The 26,772-nt window shown below is 37.4% G+C and overlaps 1 protein-coding gene across 5 annotated transcripts in view; it reads right to left on the bottom strand.

Moving 5' to 3' along the window:
- LOC137129142 (mitochondrial intermediate peptidase-like) overlaps positions 1 to 25,949 on the bottom strand; it is a 39,626-nt gene extending 13,677 nt beyond the window's left edge. Inside the window, exons 1-20 of one of the 5 annotated variants that reach the window (XM_067508047.1) lie at positions 25,512 to 25,948; positions 25,219 to 25,392; positions 24,621 to 24,709; positions 24,357 to 24,443; positions 24,155 to 24,218; positions 23,838 to 24,020; positions 23,167 to 23,323; positions 22,887 to 22,935; positions 22,384 to 22,444; positions 22,143 to 22,195; positions 19,252 to 19,405; positions 18,303 to 18,380; positions 17,699 to 17,906; positions 16,718 to 16,827; positions 16,387 to 16,461; positions 15,877 to 15,993; positions 11,903 to 12,024; positions 11,152 to 11,225; positions 1,401 to 1,534; positions 1 to 500 (exon numbers count right to left, since the gene is read on the bottom strand). In XM_067508047.1, the coding sequence (XP_067364148.1) occupies positions 1,434 to 1,534; positions 11,152 to 11,225; positions 11,903 to 12,024; positions 15,877 to 15,993; positions 16,387 to 16,461; positions 16,718 to 16,827; positions 17,699 to 17,906; positions 18,303 to 18,380; positions 19,252 to 19,405; positions 22,143 to 22,195; positions 22,384 to 22,444; positions 22,887 to 22,935; positions 23,167 to 23,323; positions 23,838 to 24,020; positions 24,155 to 24,218; positions 24,357 to 24,443; positions 24,621 to 24,709; positions 25,219 to 25,392; positions 25,512 to 25,658 (2,103 nt within the window). In that variant the 5' untranslated portion in view covers positions 25,659 to 25,948 and the 3' untranslated portion in view covers positions 1 to 500; positions 1,401 to 1,433. Of the gene's footprint in view, positions 1,535 to 11,151; positions 11,226 to 11,902; positions 12,025 to 15,876; positions 15,994 to 16,386; positions 16,462 to 16,717; positions 16,828 to 17,698; positions 17,907 to 18,302; positions 18,381 to 19,251; positions 19,406 to 22,142; positions 22,196 to 22,383; positions 22,445 to 22,886; positions 22,936 to 23,166; positions 23,324 to 23,837; positions 24,021 to 24,154; positions 24,219 to 24,356; positions 24,444 to 24,620; positions 24,710 to 25,218; positions 25,393 to 25,511 lie in introns of all 5 variants that reach the window. The other 4 variants (XM_067508048.1, XM_067508049.1, XM_067508046.1 and 1 more) reach the window with 4 other exon arrangements.
- Between the last annotated feature and the right edge of the window lie 823 nt (positions 25,950 to 26,772).

Genomic DNA, 26,772 nt, shown 5'->3' with positions numbered 1-26,772 from the left:
TCCTTTAGTCCTGATGAGGCTGAATCCTACATAATGCAACTCCAGCATTAGAACAATTGGAGGCTCAACAGCAAATAAATCTCTATTTTGTGGGAATCCTTATCACAAATGACTGAAGGGTGAAATTAATGGAGTTAAGCATAATGAATCTCTTTACAAACAGATTCTTGGTAAATTCATTTGATGTGATGCCACAGAGCCTCTGCTGATATAGCTTGCCCCAGGTTTAATTGGAAATAGATCAGAGGTAAAAAAAAACAAAAAACAAAACAAAACAAAAAAAATGACGAAAAGAGCCATGTTGGAGAGACATCATATCAGATGAACTGTGCAGAACTTGCAGATTTGTGTGGTTAAAGCCACCCAGCATGCTGTGTCTCTCCTTTAAATACTTTCCTAGTTGTCTGCCTCGGGTCTCTTATGCAAGCTAGGCAAGCAAGGCCACTGAATGTGTCAAGACAGATGCAAAAAGCCACTTTGTGGAGTTTGTTCAGGAGTGTCTGTGGAAACATGAAGAACTTTTTAAACCAAGCTACCAGGGGTTCTACTTGACAGTTATGTTGGAGCATCTTCAACACTGTATAGTAAAAAGTACAAATAATATTATGTTTTTCAAACACAACTGCTTCATATTTCAACACAATATCGTACAGCTAAAATTAAAACCATCCAGGTCAGAGCTGATTGCGATCTTCCGATTCTAAAAATTAATAACACAAAGGCCGGAGTTTCTCTCTCTTCCTCCCACCTTCTCTTTCCCTCCAGACACTTTTGACAGACAAAACAGTTGGAGTGGTATTAATTTGAAGCCTAAACAATGACCACATGACAGGAAAAGCAGATTAAGTTTTCTTCCTCACGCTTATGTGATCTGGAAAAAACAATGTTCTGCTAAATTCTAACCAGAAAATGGATATTTAATGAGAGGAAATTGGTTCCACTTATTAATGGAAATAAATGCACAAGACATAATTAATAGGGGTATGTTACATTACAGTGCATTTTCAAAGTAAAACATCTATGTACAAACTCAAACTCATTTTATGAAATCGAACAAACAAAAAGTGGCCTATTACCTTTTACTGATACATCTGCATAAAAAGAAAAACAAAATTATTGCGCCACAAAAAAAGTCTACAGCCTGTGAACAGTTTCCGATGCCAACAATACAATACATTGTAGTTTATTGTTAACATTTTATAAGTTGCTGGTCTCTCAAAGTCACGTTGACTTATTTGATGGTATTTGGACAAATCTGCTTTTAAAATTGGGTGTTGTAGTAAACTCTGAAAATTCTGTCTAAATATATATTGTTGCAGATTATGATCAGCTTTGTCCTGTTCACAGGCTCTGGACAGGCAAAGTAAAAGGTGCCTTGGCCCAACAACTGTAGTGCTCACACTTTGTCCACTTTGGACAAGCGAGGACACCTTTCAGCTTTCAGAGTCCATGATGAAGGTTTCAAAGTTTGGGTTGAGCTCGGACACCAAAGCATTGACAAAGTCCTCAAAGGTGGGCCGTCTCTGCAGCATCCCTGTTTCACGCACACACACACGCGCGCGCGCGCACACACACACACACACACACACACACACACACAGAGAAAAGGTTTTAGGCTACGTGTGTTTTCGTTTACAATTGTTTATACACTCACTTGTGAGGACATGGACACATTCTTGATGGGACCAGATGATATGGTTTTAAAGTTAGATTAGGGTTAAGGTTAGAATATGACTAAAAAACAAAAGTCAGCAGAAAGTCCCCACAGAGTAATAAGAATAAATGTATGTGTGTGTGTGTGTGTGTGAGCTACAAGGTAACAAAAACTGACAAAAACACTTTACAAGGTAACAAAAACAAAAACTTTTTGTTACTTTACAAGGTAACAAAAACTGTGGCAACTGACAGACACTTTAAAGCAGGTGCTCTTTTTTAAAATTACAAATTAGGTTAAAATCCAGTTAAGGTTGGGGATACAGGCTTCCACTCTTAAGATGTCTGATCTAATTTCAACTGTCCTGCAAAATTATCCAGAATATATAAAGTATTATAGACATATTTGGTTCAACATTGAATTCAAGTAAGTGTATTTTAAACTTAACACTAAAAGCAAATTCACACATTTTGGACAATAAAAAATAATTAGCAGCCACCAGCAACCTGTGCAGCCATGAACAAGCCCTGGGAATGTCTGTCTGTGTTTTGAGAGCCTGTCTGCCAGCTCATGCGTGGAGGACTCCCTCACTCACTTTACAATTCAGCTGCACGCCCGCTTTGAAGTCAGTTCATTTCCCCTTGTGTAAATGCCAATGTAAATAGGCAATCTCCCCCTCCCCTTCTTTCCTGCTAGGGTCACCTCCGACACACGTGCTCAAACACACACAGTGTGTGTACTGGGGGAATTTGCGCTGCTCCCATCATGAAACTGGCTCAGCAGGTAGAAACTGAGTGCACGTTTGACCTCAACTGCAGTGAATCGCCTTGCATGAGATCACCAGAGAAGGGATTATCCTCTCTTCTTACCCATTGGTAGCTCCCTGCCCCTGGGCTACAAAATGATACCAAAGTGGAGGTGTCCCTAACACACACCACAACTGCAAGGTCCCTGAATCCCAGAGAACAAGACAGCCACATGAAAGTGATGGTTTCCAAACATGAATTATAGTCCTAATTCAAAGAGCTGCAGGAGGTTTCCGCTAAGTCCAAGACATCTGATTAAAGTTACTCCTCCATAGCAAAGAACAGGCATGAACACATGCAAAGGAAAAGATCAACCGCTTTCGGCTTGTCCCTTCAGGAGTCGCCACAGCAGAACACGTTCCACACGTCCTGTCTAACCCTCCCATTTTTATCCGGGCTTGGGACGGGCACTAAGGTGGCCCTTGGTGGCTGACCACACCTGGTAGGGTGGGATTCAAAGCTGCGGCCTTCTGCATCCAAACCTAATGCTCTACAACTGAGCATGCAAGTTTTAAAATTGAAAAAAAGTGCTCAATTACTGTCAGTTCAATACTGAAATGCATTTAGTATGTTTCTGCATAGGACATCTCAACATAAGACATCTGTTCACTTTTGATTAATTTATATCCATTTCATAATGAAAAACTAGACTGAACCTCTATTTGGACAGTTAACATTTCGGAGGGAAGTGAGGGATTAAATATTCCCTGTGGTGCCTAACTTAATTCATCATTTCCGACAGGTTTTTAAGATTTTTAAAATAACAGCATATGGTTTGTTACGGACATGGACATTCTAAGATTTATGGAAATGCGAGGTTTGTGCATTCTCAGGAGCCAGAGCTCAGTCTAAATTTAAAAAACAAAGCAGAAACATGCAAATTGTTTCACACATTCATGACATGTTCACTTTTTACATATGTGAGCAGACAGATCTGTGGCCTCAGCTACTGATTTTAAGTCCACACACTGTCTGCAACATCGACAGCACTTTTTCTAACAGATGTAATTTCCTCACTGTGTATCCACTGGGGTATCTGATATCTGGAGCCTGCCACAGGTTAGTGTGTTAAACAAGCAGTGTTAACACAAGTGTGATGAGAGAGGCAGGAAGAAAGCGACAGGGAAGAAGAGAGACAGATACACAATTAGGGATAGAAGGGGAAGTGTGAGCAGTGGCTTCTCATCTCCGACAGTCTGTGTTGTCAGCACCTGGGTCTCACGCTGTGACCCAAAGTAGATGGAGAAAATAATCAAAAATAAACAGCGAAGAGTGAATCTTTTCTCAGCTCTGATTCCAGGGAGAGTTTGGGAGGAATGCACAGAATGCAAGTCAAAACACTAGGGATGAGTATGTGATCTAAGGAGCTGCAGACGATAACTGCAAAACATGGGTAAAAACTGTCCATAGCCTATTAATCATCGGACAATGCGGACAGAAAACAGATTCCATGAACAAAAAAAAAACCTAGAGGTTGGATTTTTAGGAATGTATCAAACACCTTTTTAACTACTGAGATATCGGCCTCTGAGATCTGTGTTTTACAGTACAATAAAGATTAATAAAATGTTATTTGTGTTGCTCACAGCTACAATGGATGAAAAATTGGGGTTGGACCTTATGAACTTATGTAAAATTATCTGATTACGCCTTAATTCTATTAATCAATGGATCACTATCATATATAACAAAAAAAACAAAATCAAAATTGCAAATCATTTCAAATAAGAGAGTTAACCTAGGACGTATTTAGCATTATTATTATAAATAATTCATTTCCTGTTGTTTGACTAATCATTGTAGCACTTGTTGACAGTGTGGAACCAACCCTTTAAAATTGGCGTTGATAATGCACAAAGGTTCAGATTCACACACGCTATTCAGCTACTTATGGTTCACAACCTCATATTCATGATAGAACATTTCATTATACCAAACAAGTCTCTCTGCATGGTTGAGCTACAGTGGGCAGAACTGTACACCCACACACAGATTAAAAACCAGAGCCAAACTAAACATTGGCTGTGTTTTGTGTCCATTGTCGGGCGAGTCTTAGGACTGAAGCTTTGCCATGTGAGTCATCTTGTATTTGAGGGTTTCCATTTCCATTGATAATAGCACTGACACAGCCATTGAAAATCAAGGCATCTAGCCATTACAGTCAACTTAGGGCCGCTACCTTAAGCCAGCTGTTACAAGTAGGCATGAAAAAACTTGTATTCCCTTTTACCCCTTTTTGGTTTATTCAATGAAATGTTTGTAAATAGCTCACAAAACAGGAGGTTCTGCAGGGGGCCTGGGAGGAAATCACACCCAAATATCTACAAAGATACAGAGATTTGACAGGCAGTTATTGTTGCAGAGCAGTTTGTTTTCCCATGAAAGTAAAGTGTAACATGCACATTTAATTTGACCATCATTCCGTACTTAAATATGCTCAAAACTTATTTTTTGGTTTTGCCATTTACAACCATTTTAATTTAAAAACAAAAACCAAGTAAAAATAAACCTACGAAAGTGTGTAGGCGTTTCCAAACTTTTTCCTGTGCATTTCCAGTGCATTTAACAAGGTGGAATGAACTAAGAAACAGTGGATCTTTCTTAATGGCTGCATCCTGCTGATCAAGAAAACATTTCTGGCTTTGCAATCACACACACATTTTTCACTAGACTAAGTGGAACTTGCTCAAGGGTACTTCACAAGAACTTGTTAAGGAAGGAAAGTACACTGGTCCTTCTATATGCCTGCTCAATCTTTCCAAGCTCGTCTGGGATTGTTCAGGTCACAGACCATCTTCTTTAGCTTGACTTCACTGCCATTGACTGCCATTTCTTATGATTAATGTTATTTTCTCAAAACCCAACATGGCAATTTTTACTAAAAATGTTAAAAGGACTTTAAATTGACCCAATGCTGTAATGCAGCTGTTGTTTCTTCCACCAGGAATACATACCCAGAAATGCACAGAATAACTTGTTTATTTACTAAAAGGGTGGTGAGTGATGGTTATCAGTCAAATGAAGTCCTTTGCGGCTGGCTAACAGCTCTGAGCCCGAGTAATGACAACTCTGGGGACAAGAGTTCATGCCAAATGTTTTGAAATGATCAAATTATGTGTCCAACCTGCAGCTAATGCTAGGAGGATTTTCCAAACATCTGAGTTATTGCCGAGAAAGACTTAGAGTAGAAAGAGAAAGAAACTGGCTGAGTACACTGTCTGATGACCTGTGTTCTTCTAAGAACTGATAATATGATGATGAGACAATCCATTTTGCTGCAAAATTCTTTGCAGCAAAATGGATTGTCAAGATAGTTGCAATGTAAATATGTAAAAGGAATTAAAATATTTATACTGACTTTTCCACAGCAGTGTAAAAGCCCATAAACTGCATTCCTGGCTCCCTGAAAATATGTATAGCAAGCACTTCCATTTTCACTTTTATCTTTCTATTACAGCACTAATCAGCACTAGTATGTGAATAGTCTTTAGCCAATCAGAAGGCTGAGCTGCAACCAGCTGGTGTTATAAAAGAGGCATTGATCCCACTCCTTTGGGCTTGGCTGTGTCCTGTTCGTTCATGATTTAATTAGTTGTTTTTTATAGGCAAATTACACCCACTTGCAAGAGCAGCAGTAAGATGCACCGTTATATTGAAAATGTGAACAAACAAAGACTAGCACACAAAGTACTAAGTCATTTTTTGCATTTCCAAACACATTTCTGGCTGCTTCATTAGGTGTGTAGCTGCCCTTCATAACCATCAGAAACAAGTCAAAGTGAGAAAAGCTGTTACTTCTGTCAGACCTTGAGGCAAACCATTGGCTCACTACCTCTGTAATTACACCTTTGAAGTCCAGGAAGCTTGTTCTATAAACCACACTTAATACAGGCCCAGAAAGCAAGCGAGACAAGTGTGATGACAAACATTGCACTGGGAGGCTTTTTTTTGAGCAAGTGCCTTCACAAGAAAAAGAAAAAAAGGAAAATAATCTCTGCAGTGTTAATAAGGGTACGTGCTAAAAAACCAAAAGCTAAATTGTGTAATTAAATTTTGAAAATACTGACTAAAACATTTCAAGAGAAGAGAAGTGCTGTGTAAAGCCTCCTGTGACTCAGACTCATTAAATAGCACTTTTTGTTGTTGTTGTTGACTGGGCTTGCTTTTCTAACCAATCAGAATTTTCAAAAGAATTTGCTTTAATAGTTTATTATCAGAGCTTCTTATTTACTGTAATATGTTATTGACGGCTACCTGAAGATCTAGGCAGAATGTTACTTCACATCATATTTATGAATATAATGTGTCCACAGCCTGAAAGTCTAAGGGTTCATGCAACAAGTTGTCAGACATCCTTAGACAAAAGTACTTACAGTTTTTCTAAAAAGCACAGAGTATAATCATGTAAATATGGAGTTCATTGTTTGCTAATGATTTGTACAGAAAAGTGTCAGAAATAACTGCACAACAAATAAAGAAGGCCAGCAGAAAGAAAAGTTTAAATCCCAGCAATTTGTCTCACCTCCACACATCTGGTCAATTGCCATGTGAAGTAAGTGTAAATCTCGGTTACAGGAAAAACTCTTGGATAATTTCTCTCAAACGACTATTACAGAAAGTTGAGGAAGCTTTTTAATGTGCAGTACTAATAGTATTGTGTAATACTTTAGAGTAATACAAAATATCAGCAAAACCAATGACATTCCAATGAGCCTCAGCTGTACTTTGCATTTAGCGTCAGTAAAATTATCATGCTGAACTTCAACATCATAAATATCAACATGTTAGCACTGTAACTGTTAGCATGCTCATATGCTGATATTTGATATTTAGCTCAAGTTCAGCTTCACAGAACCACTAGCCTAACTAAGGCCTTTACCTTTTTTGTGTAGTCATAAATGCATTCCTCTGTCATGATAGAAATTATGTCTACATAAAGCTAGAAACTGAGCTTTTCCAAAACAACCTTGAGTGTGTAAAACAGGTCAGATTTAAAAAGTTAATCTCAAATTTTCCTGAAGAGACAGTGTCAACAGTATCACATTTAATTCTAAATTCAACTGTTTCAAACCTAACAAACAACGCACAGAGTAGAAATGGAAATAGATTCAGCTTCCTTCGCAGATAAACGGGAAACCAGGTGATGTTCCTCACACTGTGTTTTAGAGCTTGAGTGAGAATCATTTCCATTACCATCGTACAAAAGCTACAACTAATTACCATTTATGTTTGCAACAATTGCTGTTAAACTTTCATTACCCTTTTCTTCACAGTGCTGCAGTCAGTATATCAAACATCAAACACTTCCCTAGCAGCACTATGCAGAGCCCTGACAGATAGCTATAACAGATATAATTTGTGAATAAAACCAAGGGCTATAAATTATGTATGTTGCAGATTTAAATCTTAGCTGTGAAGTTTATTCAATCCTCTCCTTGAGTTCAAACAGAACTATACATCACTTTTACAAAAAGTACTGTGGGAATGTACAGACTACTGGCTCTTGAAGTTTGGGTTTATTAGCAACTATGCAAGCAGTCATAAAAACTATTCAATCAAGCTGGCCCCAGACAAAAAAAAAAACAACAGGGTGTTGAGACTCAGCCACCGAGCCCAAGTAGATCCATTTTCTGTGCTCAGCGATCAGGGCTATGGGAACAGTCTAGGCCATGAAAGCCCTCTCTGTAGGACTCCTCAAGGTTCAGTTTTGCCAGTTGATCACCTTTCAAGCTCTCCTTCCCTTTCTCTCCTTTTTTCTTCCCTATTTCTCTCACTTTTTCCTCTGTCTTGCACACTCAATCCCAGTGCTGCCGGTCTGGATTTAATGCCTGGGTTTACATTTCAACACAGTCTTTCCTGGGAAACACTCAGTAGCGGGTAGGGAGTCATGCAGATAAAGACTGGCCTCTGATTAGCCTTACGGGGGCTTGCTCCAGTTCCCAGTGTAGCCTTGTGCACCCTCCACCACCTTGCCAATGGGGATAGAAGGGAAATGTAACACACCTCGATTTACAAGGGTCTTTGTTTGAAAGTATTATCTGCAATGGGTTGGATCTAGATTCAAGTCCTTTGGTCTCTTCTGGCCTAAATACTGCCTTAGATAAAAATGAACCCAAAATTATTTTCCATTCACTGATACCAGTTCAAGACAGTTGTTATGAACTTCTCAACCTCACACTGAAGAACAGTGAAAGCTAAATGTTTCAGCACATGCACTGATGTGGTTTTATCATATAACTTCAGCTATCATGACATGAAAGCAAATTATGACGAAATATGAAACTAACAAAATGGTGCGGCAGCTGAATGACACTTCTAAGAGAACTCAGTGTTTTTATGTTAAGCATTTCTCCAGACAGAATACATTTTATTATGATGAAAAAGAAAAATGTTTTTCCAGACGATCATCATAAATGCAGGTGCACAAATTTGACTAAAAAACTGTATTACTGTAGGACTGGAACTAATATTTCAACCACTTCAAGGTTTGTTTCATGGGTAATTTCAGTAAGAAAATGTAATTGTTTTGACTATTATTCCCAGTGCACACCTTTTTTAGTCCTGAGGTCTGTACAATGACTTATGGCTGGGAAAGACAAGCAGAGGAATGAATATGACCCTGACAACTATTCTGCTCAACAATACTTGGTCTATAATTAGAGTAGCAGTCACTTCAAAGGGAACCATAAAAACAAATATTGTCAGTTCAACACCAATTAATTGGACCGTAGATCTAATAACAAGGATCTGATCTGTTGGTGGCTGTAATTTCAGAGGCTTGGCGCAGCCTTGGTTGGAGCTGTCAGAGGGACAATCTGATGAAGGAGGGAGGTGGTGTCCCTGGGGGAGAGATTTACAGTACACTCCCAAATGTCACCTGATATAACTTCTCTCTCACCTTCTCCTCTGTTGTCCTGTCTAGACATGCCACAGTGACTGCAAGGAGGGGGGGAGAGGAGGACGTGATGGGAGAATGAAGTAAAAAGTTTTTTTCTGCCTTTAAAGCCTACAAAAGATAAACTTCTAATTCTGCTACAGCGAATCAACCCTAAACTGACGAGAGCTTGATGGGTACAAAAAAAGAAAGACAAGCTAATAGCTAAAACAGTGTTGGTTTAGCATATTAGAATCCTAATTTAAATTTGAATTGGGTGAATGAGAAGCAGTGTAAAGTGCTTTCAGTACCAATAGGTAGAAAAGCACTATATCCTGTAAGAGCAGACCATTTAACATACAGCTGAAGCACATGGGAATATCACTGGTTTATAACTTAATGTCTGCAAACCTAATTAAACACATTTTATTTGACCTGCACATAAGTAATGGAGGGACTACAGGGGTTTCAGTCAAGCCAAGGACACTTTGACATGTGTTTAGGAGGAACTGGGAATGGACCCACCAGCCCTGGGGCTTTACCAACTGAGCTTCAGCAATATGTTCCATTAAATGTCTCAGGGACTTTAAAAAGGTGTTTCCTCAAAATAATAACTACTATCTGCTACATGTATGTATATTGTTTAAAGGCCTGTGGGTCAGCAGAGTTCATCCTCTGGGGACTATTAATGTCCTTTCAGAATTTTATTGTAATCCACTTAGTAGTCAAAAATGTGGACTGACTGACACAGACATCTCTCAAACCATGCCACTAACGTAACTAAAACAGTAGTTGATCTGAAGTGGTTAAGTACAGTGTGGAATGTAACAGTCTGCTATTAGAACTGCAGAGTCAGCAACATTTAGCACTCAAACCTATAATCATTCATGTCGGTCTTTTCCCCCTTCTGGTTTTTGTCAGGACACAGAAACGCAACATGATACATAATGACATTTAGTTAAGATTTTTTTTTAAAAGCAGATCAAATAACTAAGCCCAGAAAATGGCTGGACTAGGATGAATAGTGTGTGGTTGCCAGCAGGAGCTGACTCAACAATTTAAACCAACATCAGTCTACTGCAGTAGCAGTAGCAGCATGAGTCTGAGTTGACAAAGCTCCTGTAAACAAAGATAAAAAAACCTTAGGAGGTGTGTTAAACTGGTAAATACATGCCATTGTTGCTCAAATGCACAATAGTCCAAACCACAATGGCAACAGCTGTGAACAGCTGAAAAAATGACAGCCTGACTAATAGACTCACATCTGCTTCTGTCTGATGACAAAGGTTAGTTTAGATTAGATTCCTCTAGGCGATGGATGATGAGCCTAGTTAAAAGGACTCTACGGACCAGAAACCTTTTCTTCAGAGTTTCTATATCAAACTTGATGTAGAAAAATAAAACTTTCTTTTTGTTGCTACTTAGGATGCTTCCTTTCCTTTATCCACTTAAGGACAATGTGTCTCATTTTGGGTGGTCAATAGCTTATGTTTTAATTGTCACAATTTATATGAAAATAGCAATAAGCAGAAAACAATTGGATTCACACATGAAGTCCTAAACAGGTGAAACCATGCTATTCTGTTCCAAATTGTCGGGAGGTCTTAAACCCATCGAATGAGCATGTTGAGGACGTTTCAGTTTGATTTCTCCAGACACTGTGCAGAGTTATATGTGAAAAAGGATGTAGAGATACTGGAGGAACAACTGAGTGATGTAACACAAAAATTAACTGGCAATAAAATAAATTGTTTAAGTTATTTTAATAGTTAAATGTGAAAAAAAAAGGTTTCTAAGTTGCTAATTATCTAAGTTACCTTCCACCATCAGCATTGGCTCCTTGGCTCCTCCATGGGCCAGCATCTCTCGACGATAACGCTCACCCATGTCCCTGATAAAGAGAGAGTAAGACATAGACAGACACAGAAGAGAAAGACAGAAGTTACAGACAATTATGATCTCCATGCACTCTGCCTACCCTCCTACTGTGTCCACCACTGCTAAGAGCCCACGACCTAGTCTTTAAGTTGCCACCTCACAATATACAGGTGACAGAAAACTAAAATCTGACAACCTCTGGTGGAATGAAAACAATCTAAGAGGGAAGGGGAAAAACAGGAAAACAGAGAGACACCAAAGGCAAACAAACATGAATGAGAGCTAAGGGGAAAATGCTGGATGGCTTGAGTCAACAGAGATATGGTAGATGCTTTGATTTCGAAAACAATGTGGTCGTTTCTTTAAGCAGATACCAATTAAAAGATACCTGCAAAGTTTGTGTGAGATTCATAATAATATTGTGTTCGTTTACAAACAGTAGCTGGTGGCTTGTCTTTCTGAATTCACGGGCTCAAGCTTTTTACACCATGAGAAAAGAAAATTTAAGTTGACTCATACAGATAACAAAATTTAACAAAAGTTCTAAGTTTTCCCTAAGTTTTTCAATAGCAATTGCTCATTTTGAGGTTTCTTACGTAAAAAGTTGGAAGTCGAACATTTCTCTCCCATCTCTGCCCGCTCAATTTCATATTTTGTTACTGTACACTTAATCACAAGCAGCTGTCTCACCTGTTAAAAGGATCCTGAACGAAGCACTGTTTCCACACCATTGAGGCAACGGCACGGGACATGAGATAGGAGTAGTACTTGGCTCCATAGCCAACCAGGTGACTGAATCTTAGCTGCCATGCCTACACCAGAAATAAATAGCACAGTGGCTTAACATAATTTAGTCGTCAGGAGATTTTACATCACCAGAGTGAATGTAATTAAGAAATCAAAGAAACAAGAGCATGCAGATATCCCTTGACACTAATTCTAACAAAACGAACATGAAGTGCACTATGTGCATGAGGGACCAGTGTGGCAGAGGGAGGACATTGCAGCCTTAAAGGGTTTAAATGTTTGTGCCTATAAATCCTGTTAAGAGAAGCTTTTCCATGGCTATGCCTAAATGTCCCAGTAAGTAAGTAGATGTTGACTACAACTACAGAGAAGCATAACACATGAATCAAAATCAAATATATAAAACAGGTGTCGACCCTCTTTAAAGTACACTTTCAAGCCTGCAACTGAAGTGAAATGGACAGAAAGGAGAAAAATAAAATCACATCTGCCAGCAAATGTGTTTAAAGGCTGCTTCCAATATTCATTGATATGATTATATTGGTAGAATAGATATTATTATATTGGTGGAATAAAACCAATATGACAACACATTAAATCACAACCTGCCACCTCCTCCTTGAACTTCACATGAACAAAACATGGAAAATCCTACATGACAGAAAGCCCCCTTCTCTTCTCTGCTCTTCTCTACACCTTGTCTCCTCTAGTTGCCTAAGGGGCCCCACACCATATCTATAAAGACAAGCTCTTTTATGATCTTTGCAAATGGGGACTCTAGGGGAATTCAGCTGGCAAACACTCAAACATTCAGCCTGTTTGAGAAGACAGCCACAGCCATAGTTAACAAAACCATAACAGACTTCAGACGCCTTGCTCCAATTCAAATGTTTAACTTTAAACATGTTAATAATTTATATCCCAACTGCAAGTGAAACGCTGACATATCATCACCTTGTTATAGAGAACATAGGAAACATTCTTAATTTGCTGTGTTTGATTCAACGTCACAAATTGAAGTCTAACATTAAGTCTCCATTTAGGTCTGTTTTTAGTCGCCACCAAGAGTAAATACCTGACTCTTTAACCACTGGTTAGTAGCTAACTTTACTGTCTAGCTTTTTCGCAGCTGCCCACTTCAGCCAAAACACTTAATTAGTAAAACCATAACTATGCAAATTAAAAAGCTGTGTAGAACTGAGGGGAACTTTAGAGTTGTGTGATCATATGCTGATATTTTGATCCATTGATTATATGGCAGCTTTAATTTGGTGGGTGGCATTGGAGCCAGTGTCTCCTTCTTCAAGACATTCATTATGGCATTATAAATTCATATTTATCCAGTACAATTCCTAGTCACAGGGCTAGATTTAATGTTTTGTTATAACATACTGAGAACAAAGTTTGAAGATAAAGAGTAAATATGCATCTCTAAAATTATTAGGGTTTAACGGTAATAAAAAGCATTTTCCCTGTTTTAGTGAAACTGTTATTTAATTTAAAACAAAGATACTGTGAAGTTAACAAGTCATTTAATAGGAGCACCAACTAAAAAGAACTAAAACTAAAACAAAAAAAACAAACAAAAAAAAACATTATGCGTGCCTTCATGTTAAAAATTAAGTTAAAAGAAGAAAAGGTGAACATGTGACATTAGTCTTCTCTTTATTCTTGACTGAGAATGATTAGTCAATGAAGCTAAAATAAGTGCAATGTTTCTTTATTTAGTTAAAATTATTTTGTGACCCACATAAGTCTGTACCTCCCTGTGTGCAAGTTCTCAAAAGAAGAGGAAAAAAAGTGTAACAAACTTTACAGCTGCTTGAGATCTTAAAATGGGGGATGCTCATTTTCAGCATTGTGTCAGAGGGCTGATCTGTTCTGGTCTCAGATCAGCATTAAAGTGCTTGAGCTCCAAGTGTCAATTTGATTCTGGGCTGCAGTGAATTTAATAAGAGTAAATAGCACTCCTGAGAGGAAATTATGGCTCAGAATACTGTAGGAAAGCTCAAGTTGACCGAGTGTGCTTTGTCAGCTGAACACAGCAGTGATGCAGTGCCTTGGGTCATGTAGGTTAGGAGTCTGTTTTAGCTCTTTGGTCCGTTTCATATTAAAGTGAATGTGTGTGACAGACATGTTTTTGATTACAACAAAAATTAAAAAAATTTTTTAGATTATGCTGTACTTTTTTGTTCAGTTTTTAATCAAGTGTTAAACCTCCCAAACTGCACTATACGTTTTATGTGGTGTATGGTTGCTGGTGGTTTGAAACATGTGCATCCACTGAAGAGCGGTTTGGTTTGTCACCCAAATTCTTAGACACATCACAACATTGCACAAGAATAATTTTGAGACTTCTTAGCCCATTTTTTGTTTTTTGAGAGTGATGGCCATCGCTCAATTTGCCACACATTGAATGAGTAACGTTGACTTTTGCGAAAGCATGCAAAAAAAGCATGTCGGGGATATGCTTTTGATCTGTACATGCAAAAGAGACAAAACCAGGGCAGACTATTTACTTTTTTGTTTTAGAATGTGAGATTAACCTTGTAGTGTTTTGTTCATGGGTGTAAGGTAAAAATACATATTTGTGTAGAATAATATGACCTGGCTCAAGCACTGCAAACATTGATAAAGAGGAAAAATATTAAAAAGAGGAACAAACACTTGGTCCTGAAGCTTTCAAGCCAAGAATTGCAGATTAAAAAAATGTCAACACACTGAGCAACACATCGTTCTCTCTGCCATTTTATTTCCAAATATTATCTTCAGCTTAAGGGTGAGCATGTGGTCTGTGTTACTCACAGCTGATCGTCCCTCTTAGCGCACAGCGGGAACTGATAGCTCTACTCTATAAACTATACACATGTCAGCATCACCCTAATGTTTAGATTTCTGTGCCTCTCCGTAACCTATTAGCCACTCAAACTTTCGCTTCTCTCTGGTACTTTTCTTGAACTGTATTGCCATGAAAACCGACAGACAATGCAATCTGAATTTAAAAATGTAACAGAGTTTAAGTAGGTTCTATCATTGAAGGATCTAAACAAATCTGTTTTCACTTGCTCTGATCCAATGATGATCCAATCATTCATACTAAAGCACCGCAATCATTCTCAGTTCAAATACAGAAAGTGATCCCTCTGTGGTTAGTTGCACACACTGAGGCAAAGTGTCTGTTAGAGATTTCAGTGTGGTTTAAGAAGTTAAATAGAAATGACTGTGACATTGGGAAACTATATAACACAAACCATAATCTCTGGGGAGTCAGCTACAAGGCAGGACACAAGTAGAAGTGTGGGATGACTCCTGTGAGTGGCCAGGAGGCTCAAGTTTGTGAGAATATACAGCAGTTCTCTAATCTCTATTCCTGATGGCGTCCTACATAATTATAGCCCAGAGTAAATGCTTTATGAAGGCCATTCCTGGCTAAATTATGGATGTTTTTGATTCCCTTCTCTCTCCTGGCCCCATCCCTTCACTACAGCTGCAAAAGTGGGGGAAATAGTGAGCTTTTTTCATTAAAGGACTGGGAGGAAGAGTTTCAAATATTTACCCCAGGGAGAGCTGATTCAAAGTATACCTCTGCTTTGTTATTTTAGCAGGGCATCAAAAAAGGCTTTAATCCCTTAAATACTGCTGTGCCTGAGTAATAGATATAAAACCAGAGAAAAAGAGAGTAAGAAAAAAATAAAAAACAGAAAGGAAAAAAATGTAACTCTTTAATTTTGTGTAGTTTCTGTGCGGTGATCAGAGAGGAGTCTACAGAGAAACATGCACAAAACTTTCCCCAAATTATCATCAAACTCAAAGACTGTAATCCTTCCAAAGATAGAATATTTAGTAGGCCAGCAACTTTAAACAAAACAAAGAAAATGTAGAAGAAAACGAGTATGTTCAAAAGCACAAAGCTTTACCGTATTAGCCGCATAAGGTAAGCCATAGAATTTCTGCTGTGTTTCCATCAGGATCTCTGTGGTGGAGCGGTTCTGAGGTTTGCTGTGGTAGACCTGGTCCAATGCTGCATAGAAAACCTGTCCAGGGAAAAAAAAAAGAGCACTGATCCCTTTGAGCGATCTCTGGAAATTCAGTGCATGCTTAAAACAAGTAAAACACAGATAGCTAACCTTTTAAAAGTCAGAAAACCAGGAGCACAAAGCCAGAACCTTTTAACAACATTATCTATAGTACCAGACAAACACAGTAATGATATAAAACAAATTAACAAACTTTTTTAGCACCTACAACTACCATGTGCTGTTAAATGTTTAGGATAGGTACTAATTCTGCTTCCTTTATCATTAAAGGACTGAAGGGTTTCTTAATTGAAAAAAATTCATTATCAAAACATCACATTTTAAGCTTCCTTTGAAAGTGATTTATATTTTTTAAAATAACAGTATTTAATGTGTGAGGTTCAGTTGTACCTGCAGCTGTGTGTCTGCAGCTCCGCACACCTTCTTCGACTCACAGAGGCGAGCCACCATATTCTCAGGCAAAGGCTGAGGAGACAATGACTCATACATAAATGTCATCTCATTAATGTATCAAAGACCATCTTATTTAAAGTATTTAATGATTCATGTTTTTCGTCTGCCTGTCATTATACCAGCAGTATGGACTAAATACCAGCTGTATTAACAGCAAAAATTAAAGCAGAGATAGCAGTATAATTATGATGCATTATAAAATATCTGTATATTTTTTTACTACAGATTTGTCTTTGTATTAGACTTAGTTTTGGTGGCGTGATGGTACCTGTCCGGTTTCATAATGGCGTGCAAACTTGCTGATGACTCGATAGTCATTGGCAAAGTACTCCATGAGGATGGAAGGGACCTCAGCAAAGTCAGTTGCACATCTTGTACCTAGAGGACAGATGTTGGGTCTTAAAACACAGGATGATGTGGCTCAATTAATTCTTCCTGTATAAGTCAATGCAGAAGCAGACTTTTAGATTTAAAGCTTACTTTGTACCTTGAGAATAAAACTAAGAGGGCATTTAATGAGGAGAGTGCAACAGTAAAAACGTAAGTGCTTTTGTAGCACAGTAAGGAAATCCAGATAATAGCAGGTTTTTACACCCCTCTGATATATTACGAGATACATAATATCATTGAAAGCATGTGATATAAAAACAGATTCAGATAAGTGGAAAAAATAGCATTGAGTTACTGGTATTGCAACTGTAGCGTGTCTAAACATGTGTAAACATAGTGTCCACTAAAGAAACAGCCTCCAGACAAGTCAACAGATACTGTTATTAGTGTAAAATAAATACTTGAATGATATTGAATTACTGTCGAAGGTTTTCATCAACATTATGTGACAAGTGAAACAGTGTCAAATGAGAGCTCTGCCAAGCATATTCAAAACCTCTCCTCTGGGCTTACAGTAAGATTTACTCTCAATTTTCAATTTACTACACAGTTAAGGATAACTTGTAGCTCCATATACAACGCCATGGTGAAATTTCTGAACTTTATACACTAACTAATGTTTTCAGATTCAGAGGAGAAACAGTGTCAATACAGATCACCTCCCACATTGTTAATACCTTGCTAAGTCCTCTCCAAGGTAAACTGTTTAAATTATACATAACACAATAATGGTTTTATTAAAATGTTTTATATTTAGTAGATCTGAATTTAATTTAAGCAAATGTAAGCTTTAAAACTACATCATGGTTACATGATCGACCATGTTCAGTGTGTGCGTGTGTCCGCACTCTCACTTCACCTGTGACATGCTGGTAGCGAGTGCGTCCAAGCATGGAGTGCATGGCATGTCCCATCTCATGGAAGAGGTTCTCCATCATGCCTGGAGTGAGCAGGGTGGGGGTGCTCTTGGTGGGGTGTGGTAGACTCAGCATCAGCACTACAACAGGCAGCTGGTACTGACCTGTTTCCTGGCACCAGCGGCCCCCACGGATGGTGAAGTGACAGTCCTGAAACGAAGAGGTGGTGGTGAGAGCAGACGAGCACAGGGTCATCTATACTGATAATAAAACAATGTACAGGAAGATGCCCGATGTATCATAGTGCATATCCCTGGTATAGTCAGTGCCAGCCTCTGTTTTCTGGTTTCTAACAATCATTACTTCAGAGAAACAGACTACACAGAATATTACATTACACTAATATAAACCTTTGCTGTATGTCAGCTAAACAGATTTTATTTGGTTATTCCAATAAGGAATATTAGATGTGGAAAAACAGATGAGGCAACAAAAATGTGCAGATAAATTTAGAAACCAAATAAGATCACCTTAAAATACAGTAAGCTTCATTTGGAGAAGCAAAAGCATCATGTGAGCAAATTAGTATATGTAGAGTATAAACACCTGATGAGGTTTATTTGGTCGGTGGAAAAAGTCGCAGTAGATGTATCCCAGTAATCCCTCTGTCTCATGTAGCACAGCCTAGAAACACAGACACATTAAACACATACTACACATGCAAGAAAAATGTATTTTTCCTAGTTTTCATGTAATAATCAATGAAATTAATTGTGATTGTGATATTGTGAATTATCATGTAATAAAATAATCAGGTAAAGTGATTTGATCTTCACAAAAGTCCCAAATATCAAAATGTACAAACTTTCTATGCTGATAAAACACAAACAGATCTTTATTAAACCAACTCATCAAACATACAAAAATGATGGTGGAAAAAGTGATGATGGCGTTATAATAACTGGTTGAACCACCTATGGCAGCAATAACCTCAAGCTATGGCTTCCTGTAGCTAATGATTAGACTTGCACAAAATTTAAGAGGAATTTTGGACCATTCTTTCTTAAAAAACTGCTTCAGCTCAGACATATTGTTAAGACAAGTCACCTTCATTTAGAGACAATATATGGATATGTGAATTGATGAATATCTAAAGGACTTGAGATTACTCTATAGCCCATTCTAGGTCCATTTTCTTTTCATTGACTGGACTCCTGACTATAGATGACACTGAGTGACATCAGAAGCGTGTTGCCATTAGCTTTTCCACCATCACTTAGTATGGTTAATGGGTGTGTTCAATAAAGACAGAAAGATGATGACTGTTTTTATCAGCTTAGAAATACTGCATGTGTTGATATCTGTGACTTTAGTGAATGTCAGGTCACGTTTACTCAACCTTTTTTTTTTTTACAGTTTCTTTAGCTTAATGTATATTTTAAAACAGACTTTAACCAACACCACTCATCAAATTATAATACATATTACAAGGAGGCACTGAGGACTCATTAGCAAAGAGTCAACACAGACATTTTGTGCTGCTACTGTGATTTACCAATTTGCGGACATCCTCACTCCACACTTCTCCAGCACTGGGATGTTCAGACATGAAGGACACACCAAACAGGTGAGAGAAGAGGTTGTTCAAACCCTCCATACAGCCACCCAGAGACAAGTAAGGACTATACAGACTGGGCTCTATGTTGTACCTAACAAAAAACACAAACCAAAAGTTAGAAATTAAACAAGCAGCCATTTGAATCTTTAACCTTGATTCTCCTACAAATAGCATGGCTTCTGATACTGTAAATATTTGAAAAGATAAAAAGCTACACCTGTATTCCAGAAATCTGATCCTTTAATTAAAATCAATATAAAACGCCAGATGGTATACGGTATATTTACTATTCACATCAAATACCCAGTACTGTTATTTTAAATGTTCTGTTAATTTGTTATGTAATATTTAATAGATTTTTCCAGGCAAAGTTTGCAATCTAGACATAGCACCTTCGTTTACTGAGGAAAGTCTCTATTGTAAATACAATCAGATAGAGATTAATTTGCTCCAAAAACATCTTTTTTTGGGGGGGGGGATACACTTGATTTACCAGAGACACAACAATGTCAATTCCTTTGTTAAAATGTAAAAAAGTTATGTAGCAGGAAACTAAGTATTCTAAAAATCCTCTGTCCATTTCACATATTTGATTCCAACTGATTTGATAAAGTCACAAGACTTCCAGAGCTTAGGGCAGAGATTGGGAGGTTTGTGTACTGAGGACCCCCCATGCTTAAAATGAAGGCATTCCTGCTGCTATAGGGTACTTTAGATAAAGACCACCAGATCAAAACAGCTTGAACACCCCATCTACTGTATAATCAGTTAAGAAGAAAAGACCAGCTGTTTAACACACACACACACACACACACACACACACACACACTCACACAATCTACATCTCATTTCAGTTATGTCTGAACATGCACCAGGTCAAACAGATACTGATGGAAAAGCTGAGATAAGGAGAAAATCATTGAGTGAAATGCTGACAGAAAAATATGACAATGTGGCTTAAAACAAGTGAAAGCATAGAACGAGATTAACTAATGGGTCCGTGTGTGTGGTACAGAACAAAAATCAGCTCTTGGAAAATCACTTTTAATGCAATCAGACTGTATCCCAAATTTCTTTAATAATGTTCAGCCAACTAGAAGAGCCAAAAACCTAAATACAGGAGAAGACTAGAAATTTCCCTGCAGAGGTGGACCCACGAGAGAAGGACAAGCTAACAGAATATATGGTGACACATATATATGGTGACACAGACAAACACAGTTTGTTCCACAATTTAATTCAAGGGAGACATGAGAGATTTATAATGTTTGTAATTAAAATTTACTTAAAGCCACAGAACATTTGGCTTGTGGTTTTATTAGTCTGTTGTTTGTGGTAGGCAGAAAAAGTGAACAGGTACCTGTAAATAGGACTAATACCGACTAATATTAGAATATTTCCTCTTGATTTTTAAGACTAAGTTTCGAGACACGAAACCTAACGACTGTTTAAATGAGTTTGAAATGAGAAATGAGTTACAGTTGTGTCCTGGTGGCCTAGAAACCCTGGGGCTGAGAAAAAGATCATGAGTGGCATCGTCTATAGTCCAGTAGAGAGACTGCAGTTCTTGATTTCCAATATAACCAACAGGAAGCTACTAACTGTCAAAAAAAGCTAAAAAACTGTCACAACATAATAGCAAGTGTAAGTGCTTCAAGTTTTTCGAAGTCATCAACGAGAGGTTAGGAAATTGTTAAAATATCTATGACACTTTCCAGATGTCTTAAGTTTTTTCATTTTGTCAGGAAAAAAGAGAAAAATCTAATATTCATATCCTGTGCCAAATTTGCAATATTAAATTACATAGTTATACAAAACATAATTTTATCTTGATCAATTTATTTATTGTCTACAATCAGTTACTGTTATTTATTTATTTATTTATTTATAATTTTTGTAAAGCAATCTTGTAATATCTTAAATAAACTCTTCAATATGCTAAAGTAAACATCTCTGTTTAGAACTTGCCTGAATATATGAAGTTGCACAGAAAACCTTTATAGTGTATCACAGAAGTTAAAACGGTGACTATACCAGCATAGGAAATTTCACCTAGTGGCCATTGTTTTTAGTATACTTGTACAATGTAATGCATTTTTAATTTCTGTTGATACTGTCCCACAGTTGTTTAAATCTGGTTTAGCAACATTAAGTCAGCAAATGGAGGCTTTGTACAAGTTGGCATTACACAGAGAAGTGTTTCTAATGCTTTTCGCTGATATTCTAATATTCACAGCACAGATAACTGGCACTATTGCAAAAACCTGAACGTTATTACCATAGAATATATGTCTAGTGTGTTCCATCTCCGCTGTCTATGCCAGTTAAACTAAAGTAGCCACTCAATATTGCATCCTAAATACATGTCCATATTCTAAAAGTAAATAATGGGTACATGCCATTTCCAACTTATATTCACAAACTGCTAACACTGTTACCACTTCAAATTTGAATAGGGAAAAGGTGAAACACAGGGTGTTGTGAGGTCAAATAAGGGGGAAGAGCAAGAACGTCATCTCATTTAGCTTAATAATATTTTCACAGTGTTTGTAGTGTTTTTTTGTCTGAAGGCACTGCTACAGACAAAAAAGAAAAAAACAAAGGAGGTTGATTCTGCCAGGGTTTGTTTGTCCTAGATTTTTAAAAAAAAGTGCCACGCTTCTCCCTTAACATCTTTTGTAACATATGGCACACTCAGAAAGAGCTGAGAGCCTATAATAACCATGCTGGAATATGCAGTTACAAACATCTAAAACCATCACAATGGTCACAGATCAAGTTGCCCTTATCAAATAACATGTTTGAAAAAAAAAAAGGCAAATACTCACCTTTCAGCACGCAGGACACCGCTGAGGAATGGATGATCCCAGGGCATGAGTTCCTACAAAGTAAAACCATCAGGATTATATTTACAGAAATTATTAAAATAATTAAAGAAGAAAATATTGAAGTATAAGAAATGTAAAACCGAATGCATTACATATTTTAGGGCCAGTAAAACATTGGGAAGTTACTACTGATTACATGATTATTAGGAAAATTTTAACAAAAAAACAAATAAAAACACACAGAATGTCGTGGATTGAGTTTCTTCTTCATATGGCTCATCATCTTAAAGTCTCTGGTTGTTCTGTGAGATTAAAAAAGACACACAAAAACAAGTTATGTGCTATCTGACTGGAGGCATTCATTCCAGTCTCTACCCTCCAATAGGGCCAGAACCTATCCCAGCATGCATTTGGCTGAAGGCAGGGAAACACCTTGGACATGTTGCCAGGCTAACAGGCTTACATTTATATCTGTGGGTTATTTAGGGCTCAGGTCAACCTAATTTGCATATTTTGTCCTGTTTGAGGAATCCCATACACACAAAATATACTTACAAGAATATTCTTGTTAAACAGTGCACAGACGTGTTGAAATATCAATTATAAAAACAATTATTTAAGAGAGTCTTTAATGCTATGACAATTTTTTAAGACAATGTAGGAACCACCTAGACTGACATCCTGGATACTGGATCTGAGCATTTTTGACAAAAAAAAAAAAAACTTATAAAAAGGAGACTGTACCTGTCTGACAGCTTGTCTGTTAACAGCTCAAGAAAGCTCATCACCGTCTCTGCAAAGGGCAATAAAAATAAAGTTGCAACATGTAAAACTATTTGAGTCTAGTTGCCAAATGTGCAGAAGGAGCAGCATAAAAAAATCATTTTTGTAGCTTGGATGGAATCTCTAAAATCAGAGTTTCAGGTTTTAAATATGACTACATAGCAAATATTCAAATATTAATTTAAACGAATCTTCATCCACTCTCCATCAAACATTCATTCAGTACATAAGATCCATTGACCTGGTGTTTTTGCCATGGTTCCCTTTAAGGCTCTGTGTCCATAGGACTCATAGCCGATCAGTTTGGCCAGTTTGTATCTGCATTTCAGCAGCTCTTCCAGACACACCATCAGTTCTGCATTAGGATAGAGATAAATCCTGTAGGCAATTTCTCGAACCTATAGGTGAAAGACAAGATAAAGGTAAATTCGTGATACAACAAAGGTACAAAAAAAACTAGAACTAAAGAAACAAAAAACAGTTGGAATGATCTTGAGAGGATCATTTAAATTGTTTTACTACAGTGTGGTCCCCCCATGAAACAATACTAATAACCCCATTGCTATTACTGTCATTATATGAAGGTTAAATAAAATCTGTACAAATAAAATATTTTCTTATAATTTTAAAGGAGGAGGGAACGGAGTGGAAACAGAAATACTAAAAGCATTCTATTTTTAAAGAGAGTATTTCTGTACTGATTTATACCCGAACTGCTTGTACACGCTTACACGAAGCAATATCTTATCATAAAAATGATTTTTAAAATCATGCCAATAATCTGATGATTTATCAGAACAAGACAGTAATTACTTGAATCTGAACATTATCAGTCCCATCTGTTATGTGGCAAAGGCGCCATCTGCTGAGCAAGTGGTAGAATTATTCTAGTAACCAAGACTAAACACATACCAAGTCGTCAGCAGAATCTGCATGTAATCCCCCAATCTGAATGAAGCTTCCTTCATTTTCAAACTGCACATGTAGGTGCTCAGGAAGTGCAGACCTTGCAATCCTGTTTGGCATGTGTGAGCCAACCAGAAACTCATTGCTAAGATCCAACAGCTTAACATGCAGGGCAACTGCCTCCTTCCTCTGCAGAGGAAAGAGTGGAAAGTAGAGTAAATATGTTACACTGTACATGATAAAACTTGTTACAAATTTGGCTTGACTTATTTTGGTTTTTATATGTACATGTTTCCAGACTACTGATGAAGTGACAAACTCACCAGCTTGTCATCTAGATGAATTCCACTGATTTCAAAGTCGAACATGAACAACTCTGCCACTCGCCTAAAAAAGCATTCAAAACTAAATATTTAAACTTACTGTCAATGAGCATGATTCATAGAAAAATATAAACAACAGTGGTCTCAGCACATTCTACAGAGGGTACAGTTAAGCAACAAACTGTAAAACTGTAAAAATTACCTTGTGTCGGGGTCCAACTGAGCCACAATGTCTGGGTTATCCAGGAGCTTCTTTAGGCTCGTGCATAATTCAGTGTTAGTGTTCAGCCTGAAACATACAGTTAACAAACCTGAACGTTTTCAAGTTCTACTCAAAATCGTCTCAAATGTAGCATGCAGCAGTCTTATGTTGCTGTTGTAAGCTGCATAATTGATTTATTATCAATCATCACTGTGACATTCTGAAAAACATTTGTGAATGTGATAGTTGTTCATTGCCATTTACTTCTCCACAACGGTGCCAATCTCTATGCAGGTCTTCTCTGCAGCTTCACGGAATGCTGGATCTGGATGAGCTACTTTAACAAAGTCTGCCTGGATGTGGGAACAGCATACAAATAGAACATAAATTACAGCTCAGTGTAATAAAGACAAAGGGTTAGAGAAAGAATTTGACATGTAAGTATCAATGATTCACAAGACATGTAGAGTAAATGTATGTTAAAAAATATAAAATAAAAACAAAATTACACAACAGAAGATTTTAAACTATTACATTTACAAACAAGTTTTTAAGAATCTCTTTAATTCCATCATTAAAGAATAATTGCTTAGACTTTTTCAAGGCAAAATACTTTCAGTATGATATATGTTCAGGCTCACTGATATATAGTCAGGCTCACTGATATATGGAACAGGCTGATTTATCAGTAAACCTATTGTGTCAGCTCTTCCCAATTATATAACTATTCAGAATATCTCTACCTACTGTCTCTACCTAGTAATAGTGACAGATCACTTCATATAAATAAAAGCTGACTATCTTGGAGTATCAGTGTTTTGTTATTTGTTAAGGGTTTGCACACATTGAATGTCGGACTCACCAAATCAGCCACTTTACATAAACCATCTGAGAGCTGGTCGAAAGACTCTACTGTCTCAATCCCTGGAGGACAAGTACAAGCCTTTTCCACCAGAGTTTCACTGTTTTTGAGAGCTTTCTTTGTGGTTAGATGGAAGCCTGTGGGACAACTCAGCTCTGGCACGCCAAACAAACCCTGCAAACCAAAGGTAACACATGCTGTGTAATCTATGTCACTTTTCTACAAACAAATGCGATCTCTATTCATATTCTTTCATTGAGGCTGTAGCAGAAATATTTAAGAGTAATACGAACCACGTTTTTATCAAACAGGTCCACTCTCCTATGAGGTTTGGCATTGAATGCAGCTCCAACAGGGGACCAAGTTGCGACATTTCTCCATAGACTCGTCCACAAGCTTCTTTGCTTCGCAAAATAAAGCAACTTTTTACACGCTGACATTTTGTAGTAAATCTGACGCTGATGTCTACTGAAGCTTGTGATGCTGACACTGGCTGACAGATGACATGCTAAACGTTCGCTTCAATAATAGCAGGTCTCTATGAACCAGAAATGTAAATAAATATTGTACATTTCATAATTAATATATTATATACATATATAAGCCTTTCTCTTCAGGGGAAAAAGCGAAGTCGGTCAGAAGTCGTGTCTGACTGTTAGATGTTCGTGCCATCCACAAAACAAAACACTTCACATGTTAACTCGCTGCCTGTCTATAAAGCAAATCTAAACAACGCTTGAGGTTGGTACTTTCGTGAAAGGATCCGAGAATATATGCGTACATATCGATGATATCACCTTTAGCGTAAATAAAATGTGAAAAGACTGTGTATATAAATCGAAGGGGGACAGCAGTTTTTTTTTAACACTGCAAAGAAGCCAGAAAAAATTATAATTATTGAATGTTTGGAAAGTGCGAAAAGCTAAACTGAATCCAATGCGTGATGTCGTCACAAAGAAGCGACGTTACGTAACCTTTCGAAGCCTTTCACATTAAAAGCTTATTTCCGTACAACTATTGTGCATTGTAACAACATACCTTAATGATCTCAGTACTACGTATCTCTCGTCAATATTAAATATATTCCTTTATCAAGGCAAATTGTATTTCATGCAATGTTTTTTTATCAGAGACAATCTACATATCCTTATTTCTTTTATAACTGCAGATATACAGTATGTTCTAAAGTTTTTGCTCATCATTTGCACTAATAACATTTTAGGTTTTTCATTAATAATTTGAATGTGACGGTAAAAATGTGACTTATCCTTCACCCTACTCATTTGTTCTAACAAATGAACTGAACTTACCAATGTATAGTTATTGTCATTGAATGTTAATAATCCACATCTATCTATAGTGTGAACATTGACAACAACATACCGTAGTAAGACTACACGATTCCATCTATTATATTAAATTTGACATTATCCAAGTAAATTTACATTTAGTCATTTTGCACTGACAAGGAAGGAACCAAACTCACTTTATGTCCTGATCCACAGGTCGCCAATAAATTTAAAAGTAAATATTTAAAATAAAGTTCTATATGCA

This window comes from Channa argus, chromosome 6, assembly GCF_033026475.1.
Source record: "Channa argus isolate prfri chromosome 6, Channa argus male v1.0, whole genome shotgun sequence".
Lineage (NCBI taxonomy): Eukaryota > Metazoa > Chordata > Actinopteri > Anabantiformes > Channidae > Channa > Channa argus.
This window is presented reverse-complemented; position numbering and strand designations above follow the sequence as displayed.